Here is a 24,403-nt window from a genome sequence, read left to right on the forward strand (position 1 = left end):
CAGATGGTCAATAAAGCAAATCAAATAGGCAGGTCATGAACAGGAACCAGGCTGATGTATTAGATCCTCATAAGACAACCAAACCGCAAAGGACAGGTGCATGTAAAGAGATAATCACATACTAAGTGCTCACTGTTGCAATGTGTGGATTTATTCTTTAAAAGAAGCAAAAGTCAGGCTACTCACATTTGGCCAGACAAAAAACGGCATGAAGTAACAATCTTTAGGAATGAACAGCAGATGAGCGACGTGATGTTTCAGGCTCCTAAACCACCGAACGCGTTACGTTATATCAACTTCCTCAGTTGTATGACTACGGTATATAAAAACACCTTTGTGAGACGACTATCTTTATAAAAGCTGCCTCTTGGCTTCTGCTGCCTATAGCCACAAGCCTAATGGTAAATCTGACATGATGTATGGCATATCTAGTGCATACTAACACTAGGTTTCTGTTCTGAATATATGTTTATTCCATTTTTTTATTATTATTATTTTTTTCCAGTTTTAGCCATGTCTTTTCATTGACATTTAAAGTGATCATAAAAAAAAAATAACAAACATGTTATACTTACTTGCTCTGTGCAATGGTTTTGCACAGAACAGCCCTGAACCTCCTCTTACTGGGTTCCCCCCGCCGGCGCTCTGGGAATCTTGCTCTTGCTGAGTGCCCCAATAGAAAGCCGCTTGCTGTGGGGGCACTGGTGCGTGCTCGCTCTCCAGCTGGCTCTCTGCGTCCATGAGACACACAGATTGTGGCTCAGCCCGCGACCCATTCCAGCTTCACTGGCTGTAATTGACAGCAGCGGAAGCCAATGGCATCTCAGCCAATCAGGATTGAGAGGCCAGGGAGAGCCTCAGGTCTCATGCACCTCACTGGATCGAAATCAGGCTTAGGTAAGTATTGGGGGGAGAGACTGAGGGGGGAGCTGCACACTAAAGCACTAAAGGTTTTTTACCTTCAGCCTTTACACCCAATTTTAAGTTAGGTTTGTATCAAGGTTCCTTAAAGGAGTTGTAAAGGAAACAATTTTTTTGCTCAAATGACTGTTTACATAATAGTTAACTGATTCCTTTTAAAAACTATTACAAATAGATCATATAATGTACCTGTAGTTTCAGTTTCGTTTTTGCATGTTATCCTGCCTCTGTGCTGTATAGAGCCATAGAGAAGTGATGGTTTGGAAAACAAAACTAGAAGCTCCCAGTACTGTGGTCATCAGGAAAAGACAACCAGGAAGTGTCCAGAACAGAGCAGAATTACAGCAACATCAAAGCAAAAACGAACAATGAGGACATGAAAAAAAGGACTGCAGTAAGGTAAAGGAAGCTATTTAGCTAAAAAAAAATCCTTTAGTGACCCTTTAACTTTGATATTCTGTAAGTTAAGAATATAGAAATCAAAATCTGCCAACTGGAGAATGGAATGGGTAGCATTGCAAATATGGCTGGCCACACAGCTTTTATCTGCAGGAAAACACTTAAAGTGTTACTAAACCCAGGACCCTGCATTCACTATATCTGGTCTCCCACAGTACACAGAACATGGAAATTCTATTATTTTAGTAAATATAAACGGCTAAATACCTTTTTGTTATTAGCAGTATATATCAATCTCGTAACTTATATCAGTGTCAGGTTAAAGCTTGTAGAAGGAGTTTTCATTTGACTGTCTTATGAGGCTGCAGGACCCCTGACCCTCTGTCTGGACAATGCTGATTGGCCCTGTGCTGATCACAGGCACCCTCCCAAGATAGAAAATAAAACTCTCTAGCAATACACACCAAACTGAGCATGTGCAGAGTGACTTCAAAGGCTCTGTCCTATCAGGAGATATTTAAGGGACAATTGAAGAGGGGGGGGGATCAGGGAAGACAGGATCAAACGGCTTTTTTACCTAATGAGAAGGATTAACCCCACAGTGAGTATAACAAGCATGCTTTACTGCATATACAGAATGATTTTACTGCTGTGAGTTTAGTACTTTAGGTATAAAATGGAAAATCTTATAACATATAGGTAGGTCATTATTTAGAAGAAGAAAAATAAACATTTACCAAATGCAAAAATCCATAATGTGATATGATTATACATAGTTACTACTATAATACACCGCTATAACTGGTTAAGCCCCCCCCCCCCCCCCCCTTCAGTATGCAGCAATGCAGAACTAATATTGAAATGGGCACAAATATGCCATTCTCTATCTATGCTCACATTACAGCACAACCTTATAGTACAGTCTATCCCCAATATAAAATGTACAACATACTCATATAGCAGAAAAAGGCAAACAGCAGAAAAAAGCAAAGTCATTAAGAATATCTTACCTGTCTGTATAAACCCAGAAGAGGCTACAAAGGTGAGCAGATACAAGTCTAAACAAAAGCTGCACTGAATAACTTTCACTATAAACAGACGAAAGAAAATAAATCTACTGCTGACTCAATGGAAACTTGTGTGGTTAATTGTTTGCACATGTTTACAAGGTCTCCTCCCTGGCCAGTGAAGACGTACTCCTTGATTTGCCAATACTAGTAGTATTAAGTTCTAGTTTTTCGGAGGCAGTATTGGGTACCTAAAGCTGGGTATACACATACTGAAAGGTATCCAGTTCAACAGGAACCTGCCAAATATCTGTGCGTGTGCAGCACTGTATTCAAGCAGTGCTGGCAGCCAATGGCTGCAGCTCTGATCTATGTATTCAGTCAGAACACAATGACGCTGCGGGGAAAAGCCCTTCATCCACATCATTTATTTATTTGTTTAAATCATGCTGTGGCCCTGTCATCATCCTTCACTGTTGCTATTGGTGTTTGAATGATGTCACTTTGTGGAAAGACTAAAATGTCAGCGGGCATTTCCTGTGCCTCAGTTGTCATAGTGTAAATTTTCCATGGCGAACTGAAAATACTGGACAGATGCCAAAGAGCTATATTACTCCTTGTAGCCAACCCTGCCGGGAGACATCATGTTCTAGCTCAGTATACCCATAGCACATGGCGCCCGAGGCAGTAATACAGGTTTTGTGATTATTGGTGGTTACCCAGCTAACATGCAAAGCCATCTATATGCTTCATTAAGACATCACAACCTCGATTAATCTGGAATTCTAAAATTATTGTGCACCTGCAGAGGCACAAACTGATAATGCTGCAACTTACTGGTCCCTAGATGTGGTGGTTGCAAGTGTGTCTCCCACTTTTTTTTCCTGTATTTTAACCAGGTTATACTGTCATTAAAGTGGTTGTAATCCTAAAAAGACTCTGTTCCTTTAAAGCATGATCTATACAACAGTGCTTGTGTAGTGTAATATGTCCAATTTTAAGTTCTAAAATATCTAGTTGATCCTGCCTGTACCTGTGTCCCCCTATGTGTATTGATTATGGTAATCATGATACCATGGTCAGTTTGCATGCCTCTGTCATCCCGCTCTTTGCTCTGAGTTTCTTCCTCCCCCCTCCTTCCCTGCCTGTCAGTTCCTAGTCTGTGTGTGAGAGCCGATCTCCAAACCCACCCTCCCCTCCCCTCCTACTGCTATTCCCTGAGGCTGTAAAGTCAGATTTCTAAATAACTGGCACCCTCTTTGTTGTAGTAAATAAAGTATCATCCTAAATACCTTCTTTCATAGCACCGCTGTGCGGTCATGTGATCTCCCTCTGCTGGCCAGCTGACGTCAGAGGGGAATCTCAGCCCCTCCCACTGCTCTCCTTAAAACAGGGAAGAAGAGCAGGCAGAGGTCACGTGACTGCACAGTGGCGCTGTGAAAGAAGGTATTTAGGATTATACATGGTTACATAGGTGAGGTTGAAAAAAGACACAAGTCCATCAAGTCCAACCTATGTGTATGATTATATGTCAGTATTACCTTGTATATTCCTGTATGTTGTGGTCATTTAAATGCTTATCTAATTGCCTATTATAATTAATTATTAGATCATACTACAAGAGAGGAGATGCCAATTATTTAGAAATCTGACTTTACAACCACTTTAACAAAATTCCTGTCCAAGGATTACAACAGAAGTGAGCAGAGTTGTCATCCTATGAAAATGTAAGGTCTACATAACACCTTCCTCTTTTAGTAGGGGTGGAGGGTTTCGTAGTCCACAGGAATAGCAGGGAAAATGCTAACTGATTTAGAGCCCTTTCACACGTGCGGACCGTATGTTTTTATCCGTCAGTTGCGGATGAAAACCGGACATACATGGGTCCCTATGTGATTACGGGTGTCAGCGGATGACCATCCGCTGACACCCGTAATTTGTCCGCCTCCGCAAAGATCCGCAAAATCGGACGGAAGAAAATACTATTTTTCTTCCGTCTGTCGGATTGGATCGGATGAACACGGACATACGGTCCGTGTTCGTCCGATCACCCATAGGGGAGAGCGGAGGAAAGACAGGGCGGTCCCTGCACAGTCCCTACTGTATAGGCACTGACAGCCCAAATCAAGAGATTGGAAGTATAAAATAAAATTTTAAAACATGCTAATTATTGGCCCTTGGGCCTAGGTGAGATATGTGGACCTTCGGCTCGTTTCCCACGATCGCTCAGTGGACACTTTGTATTTCCGAAATATCTAGCTAATCCCATTTTTGCCCATGCCTTTATGATATGTTTGATGTGCTATGCCCTTGCGTGGTTGATCGGTTATTATGTTTTGCTTATTACAATAAAAATGATTGTACCAAAAAATGTGGTATTTTTTTCTTAATTTTTTTGGGTTTCAGTGAAATTTAAATAGGTTGTTTGGACCAAGATGGACTATTTACTTCACTAACAGATGCAGCGGTTGTGTGTGCTGTAGAAACGGTATGTAGTTCAGTTACATTGCAAGCCTTCCTGTGATTGGGTAATTTTAAGAAGTTGGTGGATGATGACGCAATCTCTGCTTCAACCAATCAGAGGAAGCTGAGGCTACATACAGTTTATTAAATCGCATACACCCACCACATCTGTTAGTGAAGTTAAAGCGGAGTTCCACCCAAAAAGTGAACCTCCGCTTTTCGGAAACCCCCCCCCCCCCTCCGGTGTCACATTTGGCACCTTTCAGGGGGGAGGGGGTGCAGGTACCTGTCTAATACAGGTATTTGCACCCACTTCCTGGCATAGACTCCCGTGGGAGTTACGCCACTTCCCATCCCCCACGCGGTCTCCTGGGAAACACACTGGTCCCAGGAGAGAGCGGGGACCAGTGAGGACACGCAGCATGGTTCGCACATGCGCAGTGGAATACGGGCAGTGAAGCCGCAACACTTCACTTCCTTACCGAGGATAGCAGCGGGGGCAGCCGAGAGACGAGCGATTGCTCGGCCACAGCTGCCGACATCATGGGCGCGCTGGACAGGTAAGTGTCCATTTTTTAAAAGTCAGCAGCTGCAGTATTTGGAACAGCTGGCTTTTAAAAAAAAGATTTGGGTGGACCTCCGCTTTAAAAGTTCAATTTGTTTAGACCAGCTTGGTCCAAATTACAGTGTGATTCAATAAGGATGGCACAAAGGTAAAGCCGATTTATTTATAACAGAATTCACCCAACACAACTGTAATAACATTAACTGTCCAAGTTTTACAAATGTTCGATGTGAGCCCGTTGTTGACACGACAGATGGCGAGACGGTACTCCAGTTCTGTCCAGACTCATGCCAACATGTACTCGGATATTGACTCAACTGATTCTGTGATGCGTCATCTCCAGTTGTTCAGATTCTGTGGCATGGGGGGAGGGGGGTCAAAGAAAGAAGTAACAAGGTGTTAGGTCTGGTGGTCCCAGAATCCTAAGCAACATTGGTGAATTGTTCTTTGCTGCACGGCTGATCCAACGTTCTGGTAGGGTATCATCAGGTATTAGCACCATCCAAGTAGAAATTGGGAGGAGCACCATCTTGCTGAAAGACTAGGTTGGGCAGATCTTCCTCCATCTGTGGCTTCAGCCATTCTGTAATCATGTCCAGGTAGGAGCAGCTAGTGACAGTATCTTCAGAAAAAACAGCAATCATCTGTCATTCCACCAATGGGGCTCACATCGAACATTTGTAGTGCAGAGGTAAAACTTGGACAATTAATTTGTGTTTTCATGGTAATACAATTGCGTCAGGCTCATTCCTTTATGAATAAACAGCTTTACTTTGGCACCATCCTTTTTGAATCACACTGTATTTAAAGAATATGTAAACCCAACATTTCATATTCCTGTCGCTGCTGTACCTGTACTTGTATGAAAAAGTATCCTGTTGTCTTTGTTTAACTTACTTTGTGTGAAACTCCCGGTGTTCCTGCTAGTCCCTCTGCTTTCCTATTAAAAACTGACCACACTAGGCATGAGAGCTCACTGTGGTCAGTTCTCTAGCTGTGCTGAGAACTCAGCCTGTTCTCCTCCTGACATCCCCCCAGAGCAGCCAATCAGTGGGAAGATCAGTGTGCGGCTGTTTCTCTTCCCTGAGCTCCTTATGCACAAGGTACTGTATGTAATCATTTACAATAAAAGGGAAACGTGTATATAATGTTTTTTATATCTATACAAAAATGTTTTGCCATTTATTTAAATTTTCAAAATGAATGGAATGTTTTACATGTGATGGTTTACCATAACTTTAAAGTTCACTGAATCATGGAGATCAGCTTTATGCAGTTACATGGCAGCACATACTGTATTTATTGGCGTATAACACTCACTTTTTTACCCTGAAAATAGAGGGAAAACTGTGACTGCGTGTTATACGCAGGGGGCTGTGGAAAGTTTTTTTCCTGAAACTTCCCTCTTAAAGTTAGGGGGCCAGATTCAGAGAGACTTACGACGGCGTATCTCCAGATACGCAGTCGTAAGTCCGATTGTGCGCCGTCGTATCTATGCGCCTGATTCTTAGAATCAGTTGCGCATAGATTTCCCTAAGATCCGACAGGTGTAAGTGTCTTACACCGTCGTATCTTAGGGTGCATATTTACGCTGGCCGCTAGGTTGCGCTTCCGTCGATTTCAGCGAGGAATATGCAAATTAGGTAGATACGCCGATTCACAAACGTACGTCCGCCCGGCGCATTTTTTTACGTCGTTTACGTTAGGCTTTTTCCGGCGTATAGTTACCCCTGGGTCTATGAGGCGCAGCCAATGTTAAGTATGGCCGTCATTCCCGCGACTAAATTTGAATTTTTTACGTCGTTTGCGCAAGTCGTTCACGAATAGGGCTGGACGTAATTTACGTTCACGTAGAAACCAATGACGTCCTTGCGACGTCATTTGGAGCAATGCACACTGGGATATTTTACGGACATCGCATGAAATTAAAAATTTTAATAAAACACGCTCCCAACATCCCCATTTGAATTACGCGGGCTTACGCCGCCACACATACTTTACGCCGCCGTAACTATGGGCGCAAGTTCTTTCTGAATACAGACCTTGCGCCCAAAGTTACAGCGGCGTAACGTATCGGAGATACGTTACGCCAGCAGAAAGATCCGCTGATCTTTCTGAATCTGGCCCAGGGTGTGTGTTATACGCCGATAAATACGGTAGAAACATTTTAACAAACGTATTCATAGTCTGTGGCAGCTTGCTTTTCACTGAGCAAATCCAGAAGACTCCAATAAACAACTTATGAGTTTACTTTGTGATCATTATATATCACTACCTGGGAAGGCGGGATTCAGAAGCTCCCTGCGATTAGGACACAGCAAGGCATTTCCATAGACAAGGTCCAAAGCACAGAGAAGAAGATGGTAAGAGTTCACTAAATCATCACTTATCATTGGGAAGTTTCCTGTAAGACAAAGTCACAAGAGGTTCAAAAACACAAGATGATACACTCGTCTGATAATCTGATCATTACTACACAGCTTTCAAGAGCCAAACACATTCATACAAAATTATCCAAAGGGACAAGCATGAACATTTTCTGTGTAATTGGTATAGTATTTGTATGACAAAATCATGTGACCAAGACCACGCATGCCCAGAAACAAAAGAACAGTACAATACAATACAAAACATTATTATATTCTATTGTCCAAGAATTTTAGCATTTATTTGCTCTCACAGGAGCTTCCATAGAATGTCATTAATAATCTTTCATAAAAAAAAAACAATTACACATTTACTCTTCCCCTTAACCCCTTACACTATTGGTGTGGCTTGCCCCATCTCCGTACCCTCTTTATCCTGAAGCCGTTGTAGGATTCTCTATTCAACTTGCCCATACTCTCTCATATTTCTCCTCATATCCTCTGTTACAATATGTCTCCCTATATAATGGTAGGTTACTATTTACCAAGTTATTCCAATAGACAAATGAAGGAGCCTCGGCCTTCTTCCAGTTCAACACTATTGCATTTCTTGCATAGAAGAGCAGCAAGCCCACCTGTATTATTTTACTGTAGAGGGAATAGCATTCCCTACCAATCCTAATAGATCTAGAGAAACTGATGTTACTATAGAAATTACTCTCAAAACTTCCCTCCAAAATATCACTATCTTCAGGCAGGACCAAAATATATGAATACAATTTCCTGGAATATCTGCACATCTCCAGCAATTTTGGGGATTGGATGGAAATATCCTATATTGTTTATATGGTGTATAATAACTCCTATGTGTTATCTTAAATTGTATCAGTTTACCTCAAAGTGACACTAATATCTGAAATGGAAATCTCCAGATCTCCTCCAAGTTCTCTTCCGCTATTTTTGGGACATCTCTTGTCTAACATTCACATAGTTTACTTATGTCGGACAGTGTTGTTTTTAATAAATAAGAATACGAAGTTGAAATGTACTTATTTTCGCTTATTTTTCTGACTATTTGCTCTAATCCTGATTCCACTAATTGTGGAATACCCTCAGGAAATGGAGCCAATAGATCAGGGGTGCCCAACCTTCTGAAGAGCGAGGGCCACCTAAGCGACTTGGTAACCGGTCGCAGGCCACAATGAGCGGAGCGGGTGGATGGCAGCCCACTCGGCGATATAGAGCCCACTGTACTCTTTTTTTTTTTTTTGGAGGTAGGTGTTTGTAAACAAACACAAGTCCATTTACATCTTCCACTCTTTAGAGGTGAATGGAGGGAACGATTTGGTCGGACTGAGCGTGTGAAAGGAGCCTAAGGCTGATTTCACACTGATGCGCTGCGGTTTACTCGCATCACGGGTGCAGCACAGTTCACCTGTGGCTTTCCTGCAGGTTAGCTGCACTTCGCCATAGACTTCTATTATATCCTGTAGGTGTAATGCACTTTCACAAGGCAGACCAAACTCGCAGGTAATGTAAGTCTGTGGCTCAGTGCAGGTAACCCACAGGTGCACTGTTCTGCACCTGCGGATCAGTTTCAAACCAGCCTACTAACCACTGCAGAACAGATATTCCCATATATACACTGTGATTTTAGTAATAAACTTACCCTTAATAACAGTATTCTATTCTATTTTTTTACATCCCAGAGCAGGAGGTCGCGGGCCACTAGTTGGGCTCCCCTGCAATAGAGCGTGTGCCAACTGCATAAATCGGAAAGTATAACTCTCTGGTATATTCCAGCATTGCCTCATTTCTGAAAATGAAAAAACGTTGTCTTCATATATTACCTGAGATAGTTTTTTTAACCCCAAATTTAGTCCATGCCCCAGATCTTGAATAGAGTCTAATGCCTTGTACACACAAGCAGAATTTCCGATGGAAAAAGTCAGACGGGAGCCTTTCATGGGCTATTCCGTCCGTGTTTATGCCCCATCTGACTTTTTCTGTTGGAAATTTTAACGGAATTAGAACATGTTCTCAAAAAAAAGGAATTTCCGTTCGTCTGGATGCAATTCCGACAGACTAAAAACCACGCATGCTCATAATCAAGTCGACACATGCTCGGAAGCATTGAACTTAGTTTTTCTCGGCTCGTCATAGTGTTGTACGTAACCGCGTTCTTGACAGTCAGAATTTGGTGTGATCGTGTGTATTCAAGACAGCCTAAGTGTAATTCCGTCAGAAAAACTGTCAGAGTTTATTCTGACGGGAAAACCGGTCGTGTATACAGGGCATGAATGTGGAAGCCCAGGATTTCTCCATAATAGGGTATTTTTGTAACTTTAGTTTGATACGAGACTAGCATGCAAAGAAAAAAGAAAACAGACAATCATTCGTCCTATATTCTTATCGTGTGTACTAGGCACAAGGCTGGGGTTCACACTGCTGTGATACGATTTACAACTGCTATTATCTAGTGCTCACTGGATGCAACTTGGAAAAGGTTTGTATATTCTACAGGGCCTGTTAACATTGCACTGGAATGGCACCAAAGTAGTACACATATCTCCCAACTGTCCCTGATGTCCAGTGACTGTTCTGCATTTGGAACAATGTCCCTCTGTCCCTCCTTCCTCCTCATGTGTCCCTCAATTTGATCCAATCTATATGGTTGTATATAAAATGTACTATTTATCTATCAATACGTGTTTTCCAGTGTTAACCCTTTCAAATTTCTAAATTGCTGCATTTGTCTATTTCAAAGCCAGTATAAGGGTGGTAAAAGAAAAGCACCTATGGTTTTAACTAGGGTTGTCCCGATACAAGCATTTTCCAGAGTAATGGAACTCGGGCAAATGCTCCGATGCTTCACCCGATACCTGGGCATTCAGGGTGATCAGTGCAGTGGGAGAGTTACAAGCACTGATCACCCTGTATAGATTTCAAATTCTGACAGTCGGCTCGTTTCTCTCTCTCCCGCTCCCCCCCCCCCCACGACTTTCAGCTGCTTTAGTGAAATCAGTGGTGATCGGTGCGTGTAAATCTCCCACACACGATCACCGCTGACTGTCCCCGTATCCTCCTCCAGTCCCCCTCCATTCTGTTGCTGTCCCCCTCTGTGTCCCCCTCCATGCTGCTGCTGTCCCCCTAGAATGCTGCTGTCACCCTCCGTTCTCCTGTGTCCTTCTCCATACTGCTGTCCCTCTCCATGCATCTGTCCCCCTCAGTGCTTCTGCCCCCCTCTGTGCTGCTGTCCCCCTCCCTTTTCCCCCTCTGTGCATCTGTCCCCCTCTCTTCTCCCCCCTCCATGCATCTGTCCCCCTCTGTGCATCTGTCCCCCTCTCTTCTCCACCTCCGTGCTGCTGTCCCCCTCGGTGCTGCTGCCCCCCTCTGTCCATCTGTCTCCTCTCCATTCATTTTCAGTGCAGCTGAGGCTGCTGAGAAAGGGACTGGGGAATATGTGTCCCTAGTCCCTTTCCCTGTCTCAAAGGGGAGATGTCAGAGGCCTGTTAAGACCCTTGATATCTCACCATAGCTCCCCAACAGGGCTGATAAAAAAAAAATTATAATAATAATAATTGCAATAAATAATAAAACATTTTTTTTTAAAAAAAACAAAAAAACACACTGACACTGTCCATCCCCACCCCTTAAAAAAGGACAGCATTGTAAAAAAAAAAAAAAAAAAAAATACTGACACATGTGCCACTGTCACATGAGATTAAATAAAAGTATTGGTAATCGGTATCGGCGAGTACTTGAAAAAAAGTATCGGTACTTGTACTCGGTCTTAAAAAAAGTGGTATCGGGACAACCCTAGGTTTAACCAATCTTTTTTTTGTGTGTATAATTCTCCTTTAAGGGGGCGTGTCCTATGCCTCCATACGTTGGCTAATAGGTGTCCCTCATTCCCATCTCAGAAAGTTGGGAGGCATGGTAGTACAGGAACCTTTTTTCAAAATCACTCGCTGCTGAGTCGCCGTTGATATGAATGGACAGTTGGACACCATTGAAAACAAAGTGATTTCCCTTGTAATGCGATTCTGTGTGACACAAGGAAACCTGAAATCACACTAGTGTGAACCAGGTCTAATACTTACACATTAAATGCTTACACTATAACCAATCTTACAAATTTCTCCTATCAAAGTCATGGAGCCAAAGGTTCTTCTATTACTGGAGTACATCTAGTTCCCTACATACCAACCTTCAAGATGGGAACTTTCAAAGATACAAACATACGTTTGCATGTCCAATCGTTAGTTCACATTTCTGTTGGTTGTGGTCTGTATACTTTACTGTACTGTATCTATATTTCAACCTTTTTTTCCCCATGTACTATTTGTGTGAGCTTCTTTGAGCTCTTTTGAGCTTTTTGGGGCACGACCTCTTCTTAAAAACATGAGTTGTTTCTTTTTCTGCCTGTAGGAGCATATGCCTGATAACGTCCCAAAAAACCATAGTGTGCATGGACACCTTGGCTAACATGGAGGGGAGTTTCTAGGCAGAAAAAAGTAAAATCTCAAAAGCCTGTAAGGCCTCTTGGACGATTCAGCTCTGAGTCATGGGGAAAGCAAACGAATTGTCAAAGGATCTATGGGAAAAGGTAGTTGAATTGTATATCCAATACAGGGGCTCTGTTGAAACCAAACCACGGTCAGGTAGACCAACTAAAATATTTAGCCACAATAGCCAGGAAAATTGTTCGGGATGCAAAGAAAAACCCACAAATAACTTCAGGTGAAATACAGGACTTTCAAGATGCACAATAAGGAGCCAATTAAAGAAAGATGGGCTGCATGGTCGAGTCGCCAGAAGAAAGCCATTACTATCCAAATGCCACAAAGTATCCCACTTACAATACGCCAAACAGCAGAGACAAGCCTCAAATCTTCTAGCGCAAAGTCATTTGGAGTGATCAGACCAAAATGTAGCTTTTTGGCCACAACCATAAACACTACATTTGGAGAGTCAACAAAGCCTATGATGAAAGGTACACCATTCCTACTGTGAAACATTTGATGGCAAGATGAATGCAGTATGTTATCAAAAATTCCTGGAGAAACATTTGCATTGATCAGCCAGGAAGCTGCGCATGGGACGTACTTGGACATTCCAACATGACAATGATCCAAAACACAAGGCCAAGTGGACCTGTCATTAGCTGCAGCAGAATAAAGTGAAGGTTTTGGAGTGACCATCTCAGTCTCCTGGCCTCAATATCATTGAGCCACTCTGGGGAGATCTCAAACATGCAGTTCAAGACAGCCCAAGAATTTACAGGAACTGGAGGCTTTTTGACAAGAGGAATGGGCAGCTTTACCATCTGAGAAGATAAAGAGCCTCATCCACAAAAGACTTTAAGCTGTCATTGGGCCAGATTCAGGTAGGAGATACGACGGCGTATCTCCAGATACGCCGTCATATCTCTGAGTTTGAGGCGTCGTATCTTGGCGCCTGATTCAAAGAATCAGATACGCCAGAATTTGTCTAAGATACGACCAGCGTAAGTCTCCTACGCCGTCGTATCTTAACTGCATATTTACGCTGGCCGCTAGGGGCGTGTACGCTGATTTACGCCTAGAATATGTAAATCAGCTAGATACGCCTATTCACGAACGTACGCCCGGCCGTCGCAGTACAGATATGCCGTTTACGTAAGGCTTTTTCCGGCGTAAAGTTACCCCTGCTATATGAGGCGCAGCCAATGTTAAGTATGGACGTCGGGCAAGCGTCTAATTTTCCGTCGATTACGTCATTTGCGTAAGTCGTTCACAAATAGGGCTGGGCGTAATTTACGTTCACGTCAAAAGCATTGTTTTTTTGCGGGTTAATTTAGAGCATGCGCACTGGGATACTTTCACGGACGGCGCATGCGCCGTTCGGAAAAAGCGCCATTTACGTGGGGTCACAATAAATTTACATAAAACACGCCCACATCTTCCACATTTGAATTAGACAGGCTTACGCCTATTTACGCTACGCCGCCGCAACTTTGCTTTGTGAATACTGCACTTGCCTGTCAAAGTTGCGTAGGCGTAGCGTAAATAGGATACCTAAATCTACCCCATTGATGTTAAAAGGGGGCAATACACGGTATTAAGAACTGGGGCACATAAACTTTTGATGAGTGTCATTTGGGTCGTTTCTGTTGTGATTTAAAAAGAGTAAACACAGTGGATTGATAATAAATGGCTTCAGCCAAACTAACAATGCGACCCCATTCACACCTGAGCGTTTTCAAGCTACAAAACTCTATGAAGATGGTTCACATCTCCACTCCAATGCCTGAAGCCAGAAGCTCTAAAACGCCTGAAGCTCATACAAGTTCTGGGACTTTTTATAGGCAGATTTGGGCATTTTTCTGCTTTTTACATTGGTGACCTTTTGACCTGTACAAAATCGCGGCAAAAAAACGCAAAATCGAGGTAAAATTCTGCGACTTTCTGCCTGAAACCGCTATGCTCCGGTGTGATTGGGGCCTTAGTGACAGAAATGTTTTTGTGTTATTCATATTCTCTGGAAAATGGCCAAGAAATCATAAATTCTGCAAGGGTATGCAAACTTTTGAGCACAACGGCATATATGCATGTTCTTAAGTATTTAATCGTTCTTTCTTCTGGACTTATTAAAGGGGTAGTAAAGGAAAAAAAAAAAAATCATAATAAGCATCCTTTACCTGCAGACATTCCTCTTTTCACTTCCTCGTTGTTAGTTTTTGCTCAGAAGTTGCTCTATTTCTTCTCTGTTCACTTCCTGCTTGTCTGATTTTACTGACCACCGTGACGGGAGGGTTTACTGCGGTGGTCAGTAACGTGCTCGCCCCCTCCTGGGAACTACATCTGTGTGACAGGAAGCTCTCTACGTGTTAGAGACTTCAAGGAGGTGTGAATTACTGGGCGTGCCGCAATTCATACTGGGAAATGTAGTTCTTACATGAACGAGCGCTGCAAACCAGGAAGTGAATGAGAGAACAGAAACTAGAACGCCGGAGGTGATATAGATGAAGGAATTTAATAGGTATTTACTATTTTTTTAACAGAATCATTACACTATTCTGTCTGTCTACCTTTCAGACTGTGGCCCGGATTCAGAAAGGAGATACGACGACGTATCTCTGGATACGCCGTCGTATCTCTGAGTGTGGGCCGTCGTATCTATGCGACCGATTCATAGAATCAGTTACGCATAGATTTCCCTAAGATCCGACCGGCGTAAGTGTCTTACACCGTCGTATCTTAGGCTGCATATTTACGCTGGCCGCTAGGTGGCGCTTCCGTATATTTACGCAAGGAATATGCTAATTAGGTATTTATGCCGATTCAGAAACGTACGTCCGGCCGGCGCATTTTTTTACGTTGTTTATGTTAGGCTTTTTTGGGCGCATGCGCCGTTCGTAAAATACGTCAAATACGTGGGGTCACAGTGAATTTACATAAAACACGCCCACATCATCCCCATTTGAATTAGGCGCGCTTACGCCGACACACATACGTTACCCCGCCGTAACTAAGGGCGCAAGTTCTTTCTGCATATGGAACTTGCGCTTTAAGTTACGGCGGCGTACCGTATCTGAGCTACGTTACGCCGCGCCGACAGATACTGCAATGTATCTGAATCCGGCCCATTAATTTTAGGCAAACACATTTTTTCCTTTACAACTCCTTTAATGTTCACAAAACTTAGTTTGGAACACAAACACGTAAATGACATATCTTCTTTCAATAATGCCCTGTACACACAATCAGAATTTCCGATGGGATAAAATCCAATGGAATTTTCCGTCGGAGTTGCGTTTAAGCTGTCTTGCATACACACTGTCAGACCGAATTCCGACCGTCAAGAACGCAGTGACATAAAACACTACGATGAGCCGAGAAAAATGAAGTTCAATGCTTCCAAGCATGCGTTGACTTAATTCTGAGTATGTATGGTTTTTAGTGCGTCGGAATTCCATACAGACGAACGGATTTTCCGATAGGAATTTTTTCCGTCAGAAAAATAGAGAACATGTTCTCTAAGTGCGTCGGAATTTCGGACAGAAAAAGTCAGATTGGGCATACACACGATGAAAAGCTCCCATCTGACTTTTTCCATCGGATATTGCGACTGTGTGTACAGGGCATAAGAAAAGAAGTTCTTTCTCATTAAACACAAACCAAGATAAAGAGCAACGATCGGTTGTTAAAAAGTGAATAATTGGATCCCTGGAGATACATGAACACGTCCACACTTCTGAACACACATCATGCAGCATATGGGAGATCATATACAGTAACAAATTCTAGATGGCACAGCATACATTCTAGTTCCTTTGCACTACTTATTTAGCTAGCAAATAAGCCAATAATGGTAACATACTCACGCTCCAGCCTCCCGCACAGTGTATGTCTCCAGTAGCTGTCAGACTGGGAAAGAAAAGCTGAACTGTTTGCGGAGAAGCCGTCTCCTATTGGTCTTCAGATGACAGAAGCCTCACAACAAGCCCTAACTTGCCTGCTGTACTGTGGTTGCTATGATAAACTACTAGTAATGCTGAATCTAATGCAGGCTGGATTACCGAGGGGTTATTAACAATCATACTGGTTTACTGAGCCATACTAACAATCACATTAGCAAACCATTAACCATTTCCAAACCAGGGAGAAATGACATCTATCTAATAGTAAAAGTGCAATACAATGAAGTTTGGTACAGAAAGCTCACTGTTACTTCTAAACCTAGAAAGATACAATAAATCGGACACATTTCCGTGTCTTCACAGGCTGCAGACAGTGTTTGTCAGTCACAACAATAATAGGGGACTATATTGACAGAAGCATTAGGCTGCATGCACGTGGACGTAAGGATTACCAATCACATAGGCAAAAATTCTCAGTATGATCAGTAACATGCTTGTCAAATTTGTACAATTGTAGTTCTATATCCTCCTGCCTTTTTTTTCAATACAGGAGTACAATTTTGAATCTATTTATAAATGTGTTTACATTCCTAAGTGTGTAAAATACTCAGATGCAGACTTTTTGGTTTTTGGACCCAGATTTGAACACAGTGCATGTTTACGCACATGTATGCATGTCTGCACTGAAAACAATATATCTGTATTCAGGTCTGTAATCAAAAAACGATTTGAAATGGTGTGCTGTGAGCACAATTCCAGTATAGCTGAATAAACCCCAAAAACAAATTTCATTATAGTGCAGCTTACCAATCTTTAAAGTGACACTAAACTCACATTTTTTATTAAATAAAATAAAATGCAATATATAAAAATGTTAGCTTAATGTATCTTTTATTTCTCCCTTCCTTGGTATCCTCTCAGAAATGCACCTTCAGAGACTTCCTGTCCTAGGGGGGCTATGTTCATTCTGCAAGCCGTCCTTGTGTATTTGAACATAGCTACCCATCAGTTCTCACCCCCACAATGGACCCCATCCCCAGTGCTCACCCCACAATGAACCCCCCAGTGCTTGCCCCCACAATGGACCCCCCAGTGCTCACCCCCACAATGGACCCCATCCCCAGTGCTCGCCCCCACAATGGACCCCCCAGTGCTCACCCCCACAATGGACCCCATCCCCAGTGCTCACCCCCACAATGGACCCCCTAGTGCTCACCCCCACAATGGACCCCCTCAGTGCTCGCCCCCACAATTGAGCCCCTAGTGCTCACCCCCACAATGAACCCCTCAGTGCTCACCCCCACAATGGACCACCCCAGTGCTCACCCCCACAATGGACCCCCCAGTCCTCACCCCCACAATGGACCTCCTCAGTGCTCACCCCCACAATGGACCCCATCCCCAGTGCTCACCCCCACAATGGACCCCCCAGTGCTCACCCCCACAATGGACCTCCTCAGTGCTCACCCCCACAATGAACCCCCCAGTGCTCACCCCCACAATGGACCCCCCCAAGTGCTCATCCCCACAATGGACCTCCCCAGTGCTCACCCCCACAATGGACCTCCCCAGTGCTCACCCCCACAATGGACCTCCCCAGTGCTCACCCCCACAATGGACCTCCCCAGTGCTCACCCCCACAATGGACCTCCCCAGTGCTCACCCCCACAATGGACCTCCCCAGTGCTCACCCCTACAATGGACCTCCCCAGTGCTCACCCCCACAATTGACCTCCCCAGTGCTCACCCCCACAATGGACCACCCCAGTGCTCACCCCCACAATGCACCACCCCAGTGCTCACCCCCACAATGGACCCCCCAGTGCTCGCCACCACAATGGACCCCCCAGTGCTCGCCACCACAATGGACCCCCCAGTGCTCGCCACCACAATGGACCCCCCAGTCCTAGCCCCCACATCTATATGCTGATGCATTCAGCACCGGCACATAATATAATAAAGGCAAATACAACATGCACGTTAGAGCTGCACGATTCTGGCTAAAATGAGAATCACAATTTTTTTGCTTAGAAGCTAGATCATGGTTCTCGCGGCGTAACATCATCTTTCACATTAAGGCCTGAATCACACTAGTGCGTTGCGTTTTGGAGCTCCGTTGTCTTTGCGAATTTCTCTATAATGTGTTCTGCAGATCAACTGCGTTTTAGCTGCAGATCAGGTGCGAATTTGGAGACCTGGGAGAGGGGAGGGGGAGGGGGGAAGTGTATTGAACTGAATGAGACAAATACTGAAGAGAAATGAACACATCTGCGAATTCAGCTGCGTACCCATAGAAGATAATGGGACTGAATTCGCACCTGAGCCGCACCGCAAGACATAAAAACCGCACACGGTTTGGAGGCAATGCGCAGTGCGGATGCATCGCACATATGTGAACCAGCCTCATTGAAAACAATGTATTTTGAAATGTCCTGCGAATTAGATGCGGTTTAAGCCGCACTCAATTCGCATAGGTGTGAACCTGGCCTCAAACAAAAAAATTGGGCTAACTTTTTTTTTATTCATTGAAGTGTAATTTTTCCCAAAAAATTTTATTTGAATAACCACTGGGCAAATACAGTGTGACATAAAATATTGCAGCAATTGCCATTTTCTTCCCTAGGGTCTCTGCTAAAATATATATGTTTGGGGGTTCCAAGTAATTTTCTAGCAAAAAACATTGGGCCAAATCCACAAAGATCGTGCGTAACGTAAATTTTTCCATTAAAGTTACACTGCCTTCAAATTTCTACCTAAGTGCCCGATCCACAAAGCACTTACCTAGAAATTTTGGGCTGTGTAACTTAAATTCCGCCGGCGTAAGGCGATCCTATTCAAATGGGGGCGATTCCCATTTAAATTAGGCACGCTCCCGCGCCGGCCGTACTGCGCATGCTCGTGACGTCATTTTCCCGACGTGCATAGCGCGAAATTACGTTACGCCAAGCTTTGTGGATTGCGACGGGTCAAAAAAGTTGCGTCGGAAAAAAAAAAGATACGGCGGGAAGAAGAAAAAATTCAAATTAAAAAAAAAATTGTGTCGCTGGAAAGAAAGGTCTGCTTTTACATGGTGTACTAACTTTACACCTTGTAAAAGCAGCCCTAATTTTGCGTATGCAAACTAAAACTTACGGAGAAAAAACAAAGCTGAAAAGCTTCGTGGATCTCCGTAAGTGCTAATTTGCATACCCGAGGCGGCATTTCGACACAAAATGCCCCCAGCGGCGGATGCGGTACTGCATCCTAAGATCCGGCAGTGTAAGTCCCTTACACATGCCGGATCTTCTGCCTAACTATGGAAAACTGATTTTGTGGATCAGTTCCATAGTTAGGAACAGGGATACGACGGCGTAACAGCAGTTACACCGTCGTATCCCTTTTGTGGATTTGGCCCATTGATTTTAACTTAAAGGGTCACTAAAGGAATTTTTTTTTTAGCTAAATAGCTTCCTTTACCCTAATGCAGTCCTGGTTTCATGTCCTCATTGTTCGTTTTTGCTGTAATCCTTCTCTGTTCTGCACACTTCCTGGTTGTCTGTTTCCTTATGAAAAAAGTACCGGGAGCTTTCTCTCTGTGGTCCCTAATCAAGAAGGTGTGATTACTGTGGGGCAGATCCACAAAGAAATTACGCCGTCGTATCTATTGATACGCCGGCGTAATTTCAAAATTCCAGCGTCGTATCTTTGTTTTAAATCCTCAAAACAAGATACAACGGCATCTCGGCTAGATCCGACAGGCGTACATCTTAGTACGCCGTCGGATCTAAGCTGCAATTTTTCGGCGGCCGCTAGGTGGCGTTTCCGTCGAAATCCGCGTCGAGTATGCAAATTAGCTATTTACGGCGATCCACGAACGTACGTCCGGCCGGCGCAATTTTTTTACGTCATTTGCGTTCGGCTTTTCCGGCGTATAGTTAAAGCTGCTATTATGAGGCGTACTCAATGTTGAGTATGACCGTCGTTCCCGCAAACAATTTTGAATTTTTTACATTGTTTGCGTAAGTCGTTTGCGAATAGGAATTTGCGTAGAATGACGTCACCGTCGCAAGCATTGGCTGGTTCCGGGATAATTTCGAGCATGCGCACTGGGATACCCCCAGGGACGGCGCATGCGCAGTTAAAAAAAACGTATTTTACGTCGGGTCACAACGTATTTACATAAAAAAAAAAGCCCCCTTCACATCCATTCAAATGCGCCCTTACGCCGCGAGAGATACACTAAGCTGCCGTAACTTACGGCGTGGATTCTTTGTGGATTAAAAAAAAAAAGTATGGCGGAAAGGTACGTGGATCTGCCCCTGTGTGTCTAAAACCCCTCAGAAACAATCAGTTTCATTTTAAAAACAAACACTGCCCTGTATTGGCTCTGTGTCTCTGTCCTTCACAGAAGCATGGAACTAGAAGTGAAACTGCAGGCACATTATATGATTGATTTTTATCTATTTTTAATCATTTTTAAAAGGAATCAGTTGTGTCTCTATACCCTGCAAACAGTCATTTCAGCAAAAAAATAATTTTCCTTTACAACTCCTTTAAGAAACAAGTGTCAGAAAAAGATTTGGACTTTAATTGGTAAACTTCCTGCATTTTACACACAGAAGTTTAGTCTAAGAAGAAAGTTGGTTACAATGTTTCATTTTGTTAAAAACTTGGCAGACTGCTGGGATATTTTCTTTTGACAGCTGAGTGAGTAGATAAGTCTCTCCACTTGTTACTGTATATGAAAGAATCGGCAAACTCTGCATTGGAGATCGTCAGGGGGTTTGAATCGAGATCACGATTTTTTTAACGATTAATTGTGCAGCTCTAATGCACGTACATACACTGGATATTAAAATGTCAGTTTTCTGTGATGTAAAAAAAATAAGACAAAGATAAATCATTTCAGAACTTTTCCCACCTTTAATATGTGACCTTTAAACTGTACAACTCAGTTGAAAAACAAATTGAAATCTTTTAAGTATTCTTCATATGTCTGGGCTATGGGGCAAAGTGGCAAGACAAAAGCTTTTTCTTACTAAGAAAAACAACCAAGCCTGGCTACATTTTGCAAAAACACATCTGAAGTCTCACAAAAGCATGTGGAAAAATGTGTTATGGTCTGATAAAACCAAGGTTGAACTTTTTGGCCGTAATTCCAAAAGATATGTTTGGCGTAAAAACAACACTGCACATCACCAAAAGAACATCATATCCACCGTGAAGCATGGTGGTGGCAGCATCATGCCTTGGGTCTGTTTTTCTTTAGCTGGAACAGGGGTCTTAATCAAGATAGAGGGGATTATGAACAGTTCCAAATACCAGTCAATATTGGCACAAAACCTTCAGGCTTCTGCTAGAAAGCTGAACATGAAGAGGAACTTAATGCCAAATCAACAAAGGAATGGCTTCACCAGAAGAAGATTAAAGGGTCACTAAAGGAAAAAAATATTTTTGCTGAAATGACTGTTTATTGGGTATAGAGACATAAAAGTTAACTGATTCCTTTTAAAAATGATTAAAAATTGAATTTAATCTATCATATAATGTGCCTCTAGTTTCACTTTCGGTTTTAAAGGTACATACATGAAGTTCCGGGTGAGAGGTGAGTCGGGAAGACTCACAGAACAAAAACAAACAAATCCAGGGCAGTGTTTTGTTTTTAAAATGAACCTGATTGGTTCTGAGGAGTTTTAGACACACAGTAATGACAGCTTAGACCACCGTGAAAATCTCCCAGTATGATGGTTATAAGGAAACCAGGAAGTGTGGAGATCACAGCAGAATTACAGCTACTTCAAAGCAAAAACGAACAATGAGGACATGAAACCAGTACTGCAGTAAGGTAAAGGAAGCTATTTAGCTAAAAAAAAAAATTCCTTTAGTGACCCTTTAACCACTTAAAGACCTCAGGTGTTTTTCAGATTTGGTGTTTGCAAGACTAAAACATTTTTTTCTGCTAGAAAATTACTTAAAACCCCCAAACATTATATATTTTTTTTTTCTAACACCCTAGAGAATAAAATGGCGGTCATTGCAATACTTTTTGTCACACCGTATTTGCGCAGCAGTCTTACAAGCGCACTTTTTTTGGAAAAAATTCACTTTTTTGAATTAAAAAATAAGACAACAATAAATTTGGCCCAATTTTTTTATATATTGTGAAAGATAATGTTACGCCGAGTAAAATGATACCCAACATGTCACGCTTTAAAATTGCGCCCGCTCGTGGCATGGCGTCAAACTTTTACCCTTAAAAATCTAGATAGGCGACGTTTAAAAAATTCTATAAGTTGCATTTTTTGAGCTACAGAGTAGCTCTAGGGCTACAATTATTGCTCTCGCTCTAACGATCACGGCGATACCTCACTTGTGTGATTTGAACACCGTTTTCATATGCGGGCGCTACTCGCGTATGCGTTCGCTTCTGCGCGCGAGCTCGTCAGGACGGGGCGCTTTAAAAAAAATTTTTTTTTGTTTTCTTATTTAATTTTATTGATTTTATTATTTTTTACACTAAAATATAAAAAAAAAAAAAAATTATCACTTTTATTCCTATTACAAGGAATGTAAACATCCCTTGTAATAGAAAAAAGCATGACAGGTCCTCTTAAATATGAGATCTGGGGTCAAAAAGACCTCAGATCTCATATTTAGGCTTAAATGCAAAAAAAAAAAAAAAAAGGAAAATTTGTCATTTAAAAAAATGACAGGAAAAAAAATTGTCTCTTTTTAAGTGGCTGGGCGGGACTGACGTTTTGACGTCACTTCCGCCCAGCAGAGCTATGAGGACGGGTGGGGGCCATCTTGCCCTCACTCAAGTCCTCACTCTCCAGGCGGCAGCATCGGATCTCCTCCGCCGCTACCGACGGCTCCAGTAAGCGGCGGAGGGCACGGAAAAGCGGCGGGAGGGGGGGGGGGGGGGGCCCTCTCCCGCCACCGATAACGGCGATCTCGCGGCGAATCCGCCGCGGAGACCGCCGTTATCGTTTACGCGGCCGCCAGCTGAAAACATGGATATCTCAGTTGTGGCAGCAGCTGCTGCCGTTACTGAGATATCCATGTTTAAAAAGAGGACGTATATATACAGTGGGGGGTCCGTAAGTGGTTAAAGTTTTGGAATGGCCCAGCCAAAGCCCAGACCTGAATCCCATTGAAAATCTGTAGGGTGATCTGAAGAGGGCTGTGTACAGGAGATGCCCTCACAAACTGACAGATTTGGAGTGTTTTTGCAAAGAGTCAAGATGTGCCATGCTGATAGACTCATACCCAAAAAGACTGAGTGCTGTAATAAAATCAAAAGGTGCTTCAACAAAGTATTAGTTTAACCACTTCAGCCCTGGAAGATTTTTCTGCTTAATGACCAGGCTATTTTTTGCGATACGGCACTGTGTCGCTTTAACTGACAATTATGCGGTCGTGCAACACTGTACCCAAACAAAATTGATGACCTTTTTTTCCCACAAATAGAGCCTTCGTTTGGTGGTATTTAATTACCTCTGTGGTTTTTATTTTTTGCGCCCTAAATAAAGAGCAACAATTTTGATTAAAAAAGAAAACTATAATAAATATCCCCCCCCCCTATTTTTCCTCAGTTTAGGCCGATATGTAGTCTTCTACATATTTTTGGTATAACAAAAAAAATTGCAATAAGTGTATATTGAAGTTATAGCGTCTACAAATTATGGGAAAGATTTATGGCATTTTTATTATTATTTTTTTTTTACTAGCAATGGCGGTGATCTGCGATCAGTGCTATAAAAATACATTGATTACTGTGTAAATGTCACTGGCAGGGAAGGGGTTAACACTAGGGGACAGTTAAAGGGGTTAACTGTGTTGCCTAGTGTGTGTTCTAACTGTAGGGGGGTAGCATTGACTAGAGGAGATGACAGATCATTGTTCCTAGCTAGTAGGAACTCACAATCTGTCTCTCCTTTCCTCACAAAACGGGGATTTGCGTGCACGTGCCTGCTATCCCTGCTTAAAGGGCCGGCATACAGCTATGACGGCTCGCGTGAACGTGCCGACCTGCCACCGTATAATGACGATAAACCTACACGGTTTAGGAGATATTTGCCACAAAGAATGCACTGTTGCCTACAGCGCATGGGCACCGTAGACAACGGCGCAGGCGCACCGTAGACAACGGCGCAGGCGCACTGAGAATGCCGGTTTTATCAATGGATATTGCCGGCTTTGACGGCTCCAACGCGCATGTGCGGAGTGACGTCATCGCCGCTCCGGCCAATCAGAGCGCCGATACTCGGAAGTAACCTTCTGGAGGGATGTCTGCGGC

General features: G+C 43.0%; 1 protein-coding gene across 1 annotated transcript in view; it reads right to left on the minus strand.

Moving 5' to 3' along the window:
* Nucleotides 1–24,403, minus strand: part of RBL2 (RB transcriptional corepressor like 2) — a 132,957-nt gene that overhangs the window by 85,739 nt on the left and 22,815 nt on the right. The window contains exon 5 of the mRNA XM_040328662.1: nucleotides 7,631–7,759. Within this exon, the coding sequence (XP_040184596.1) occupies nucleotides 7,631–7,759 (129 nt within the window). The remainder of the gene's footprint in view (nucleotides 1–7,630; nucleotides 7,760–24,403) is intronic.

This window comes from Rana temporaria, chromosome 11 (genome assembly GCF_905171775.1).
Source record: "Rana temporaria chromosome 11, aRanTem1.1, whole genome shotgun sequence".
Classification (NCBI taxonomy): domain Eukaryota; kingdom Metazoa; phylum Chordata; class Amphibia; order Anura; family Ranidae; genus Rana; species Rana temporaria.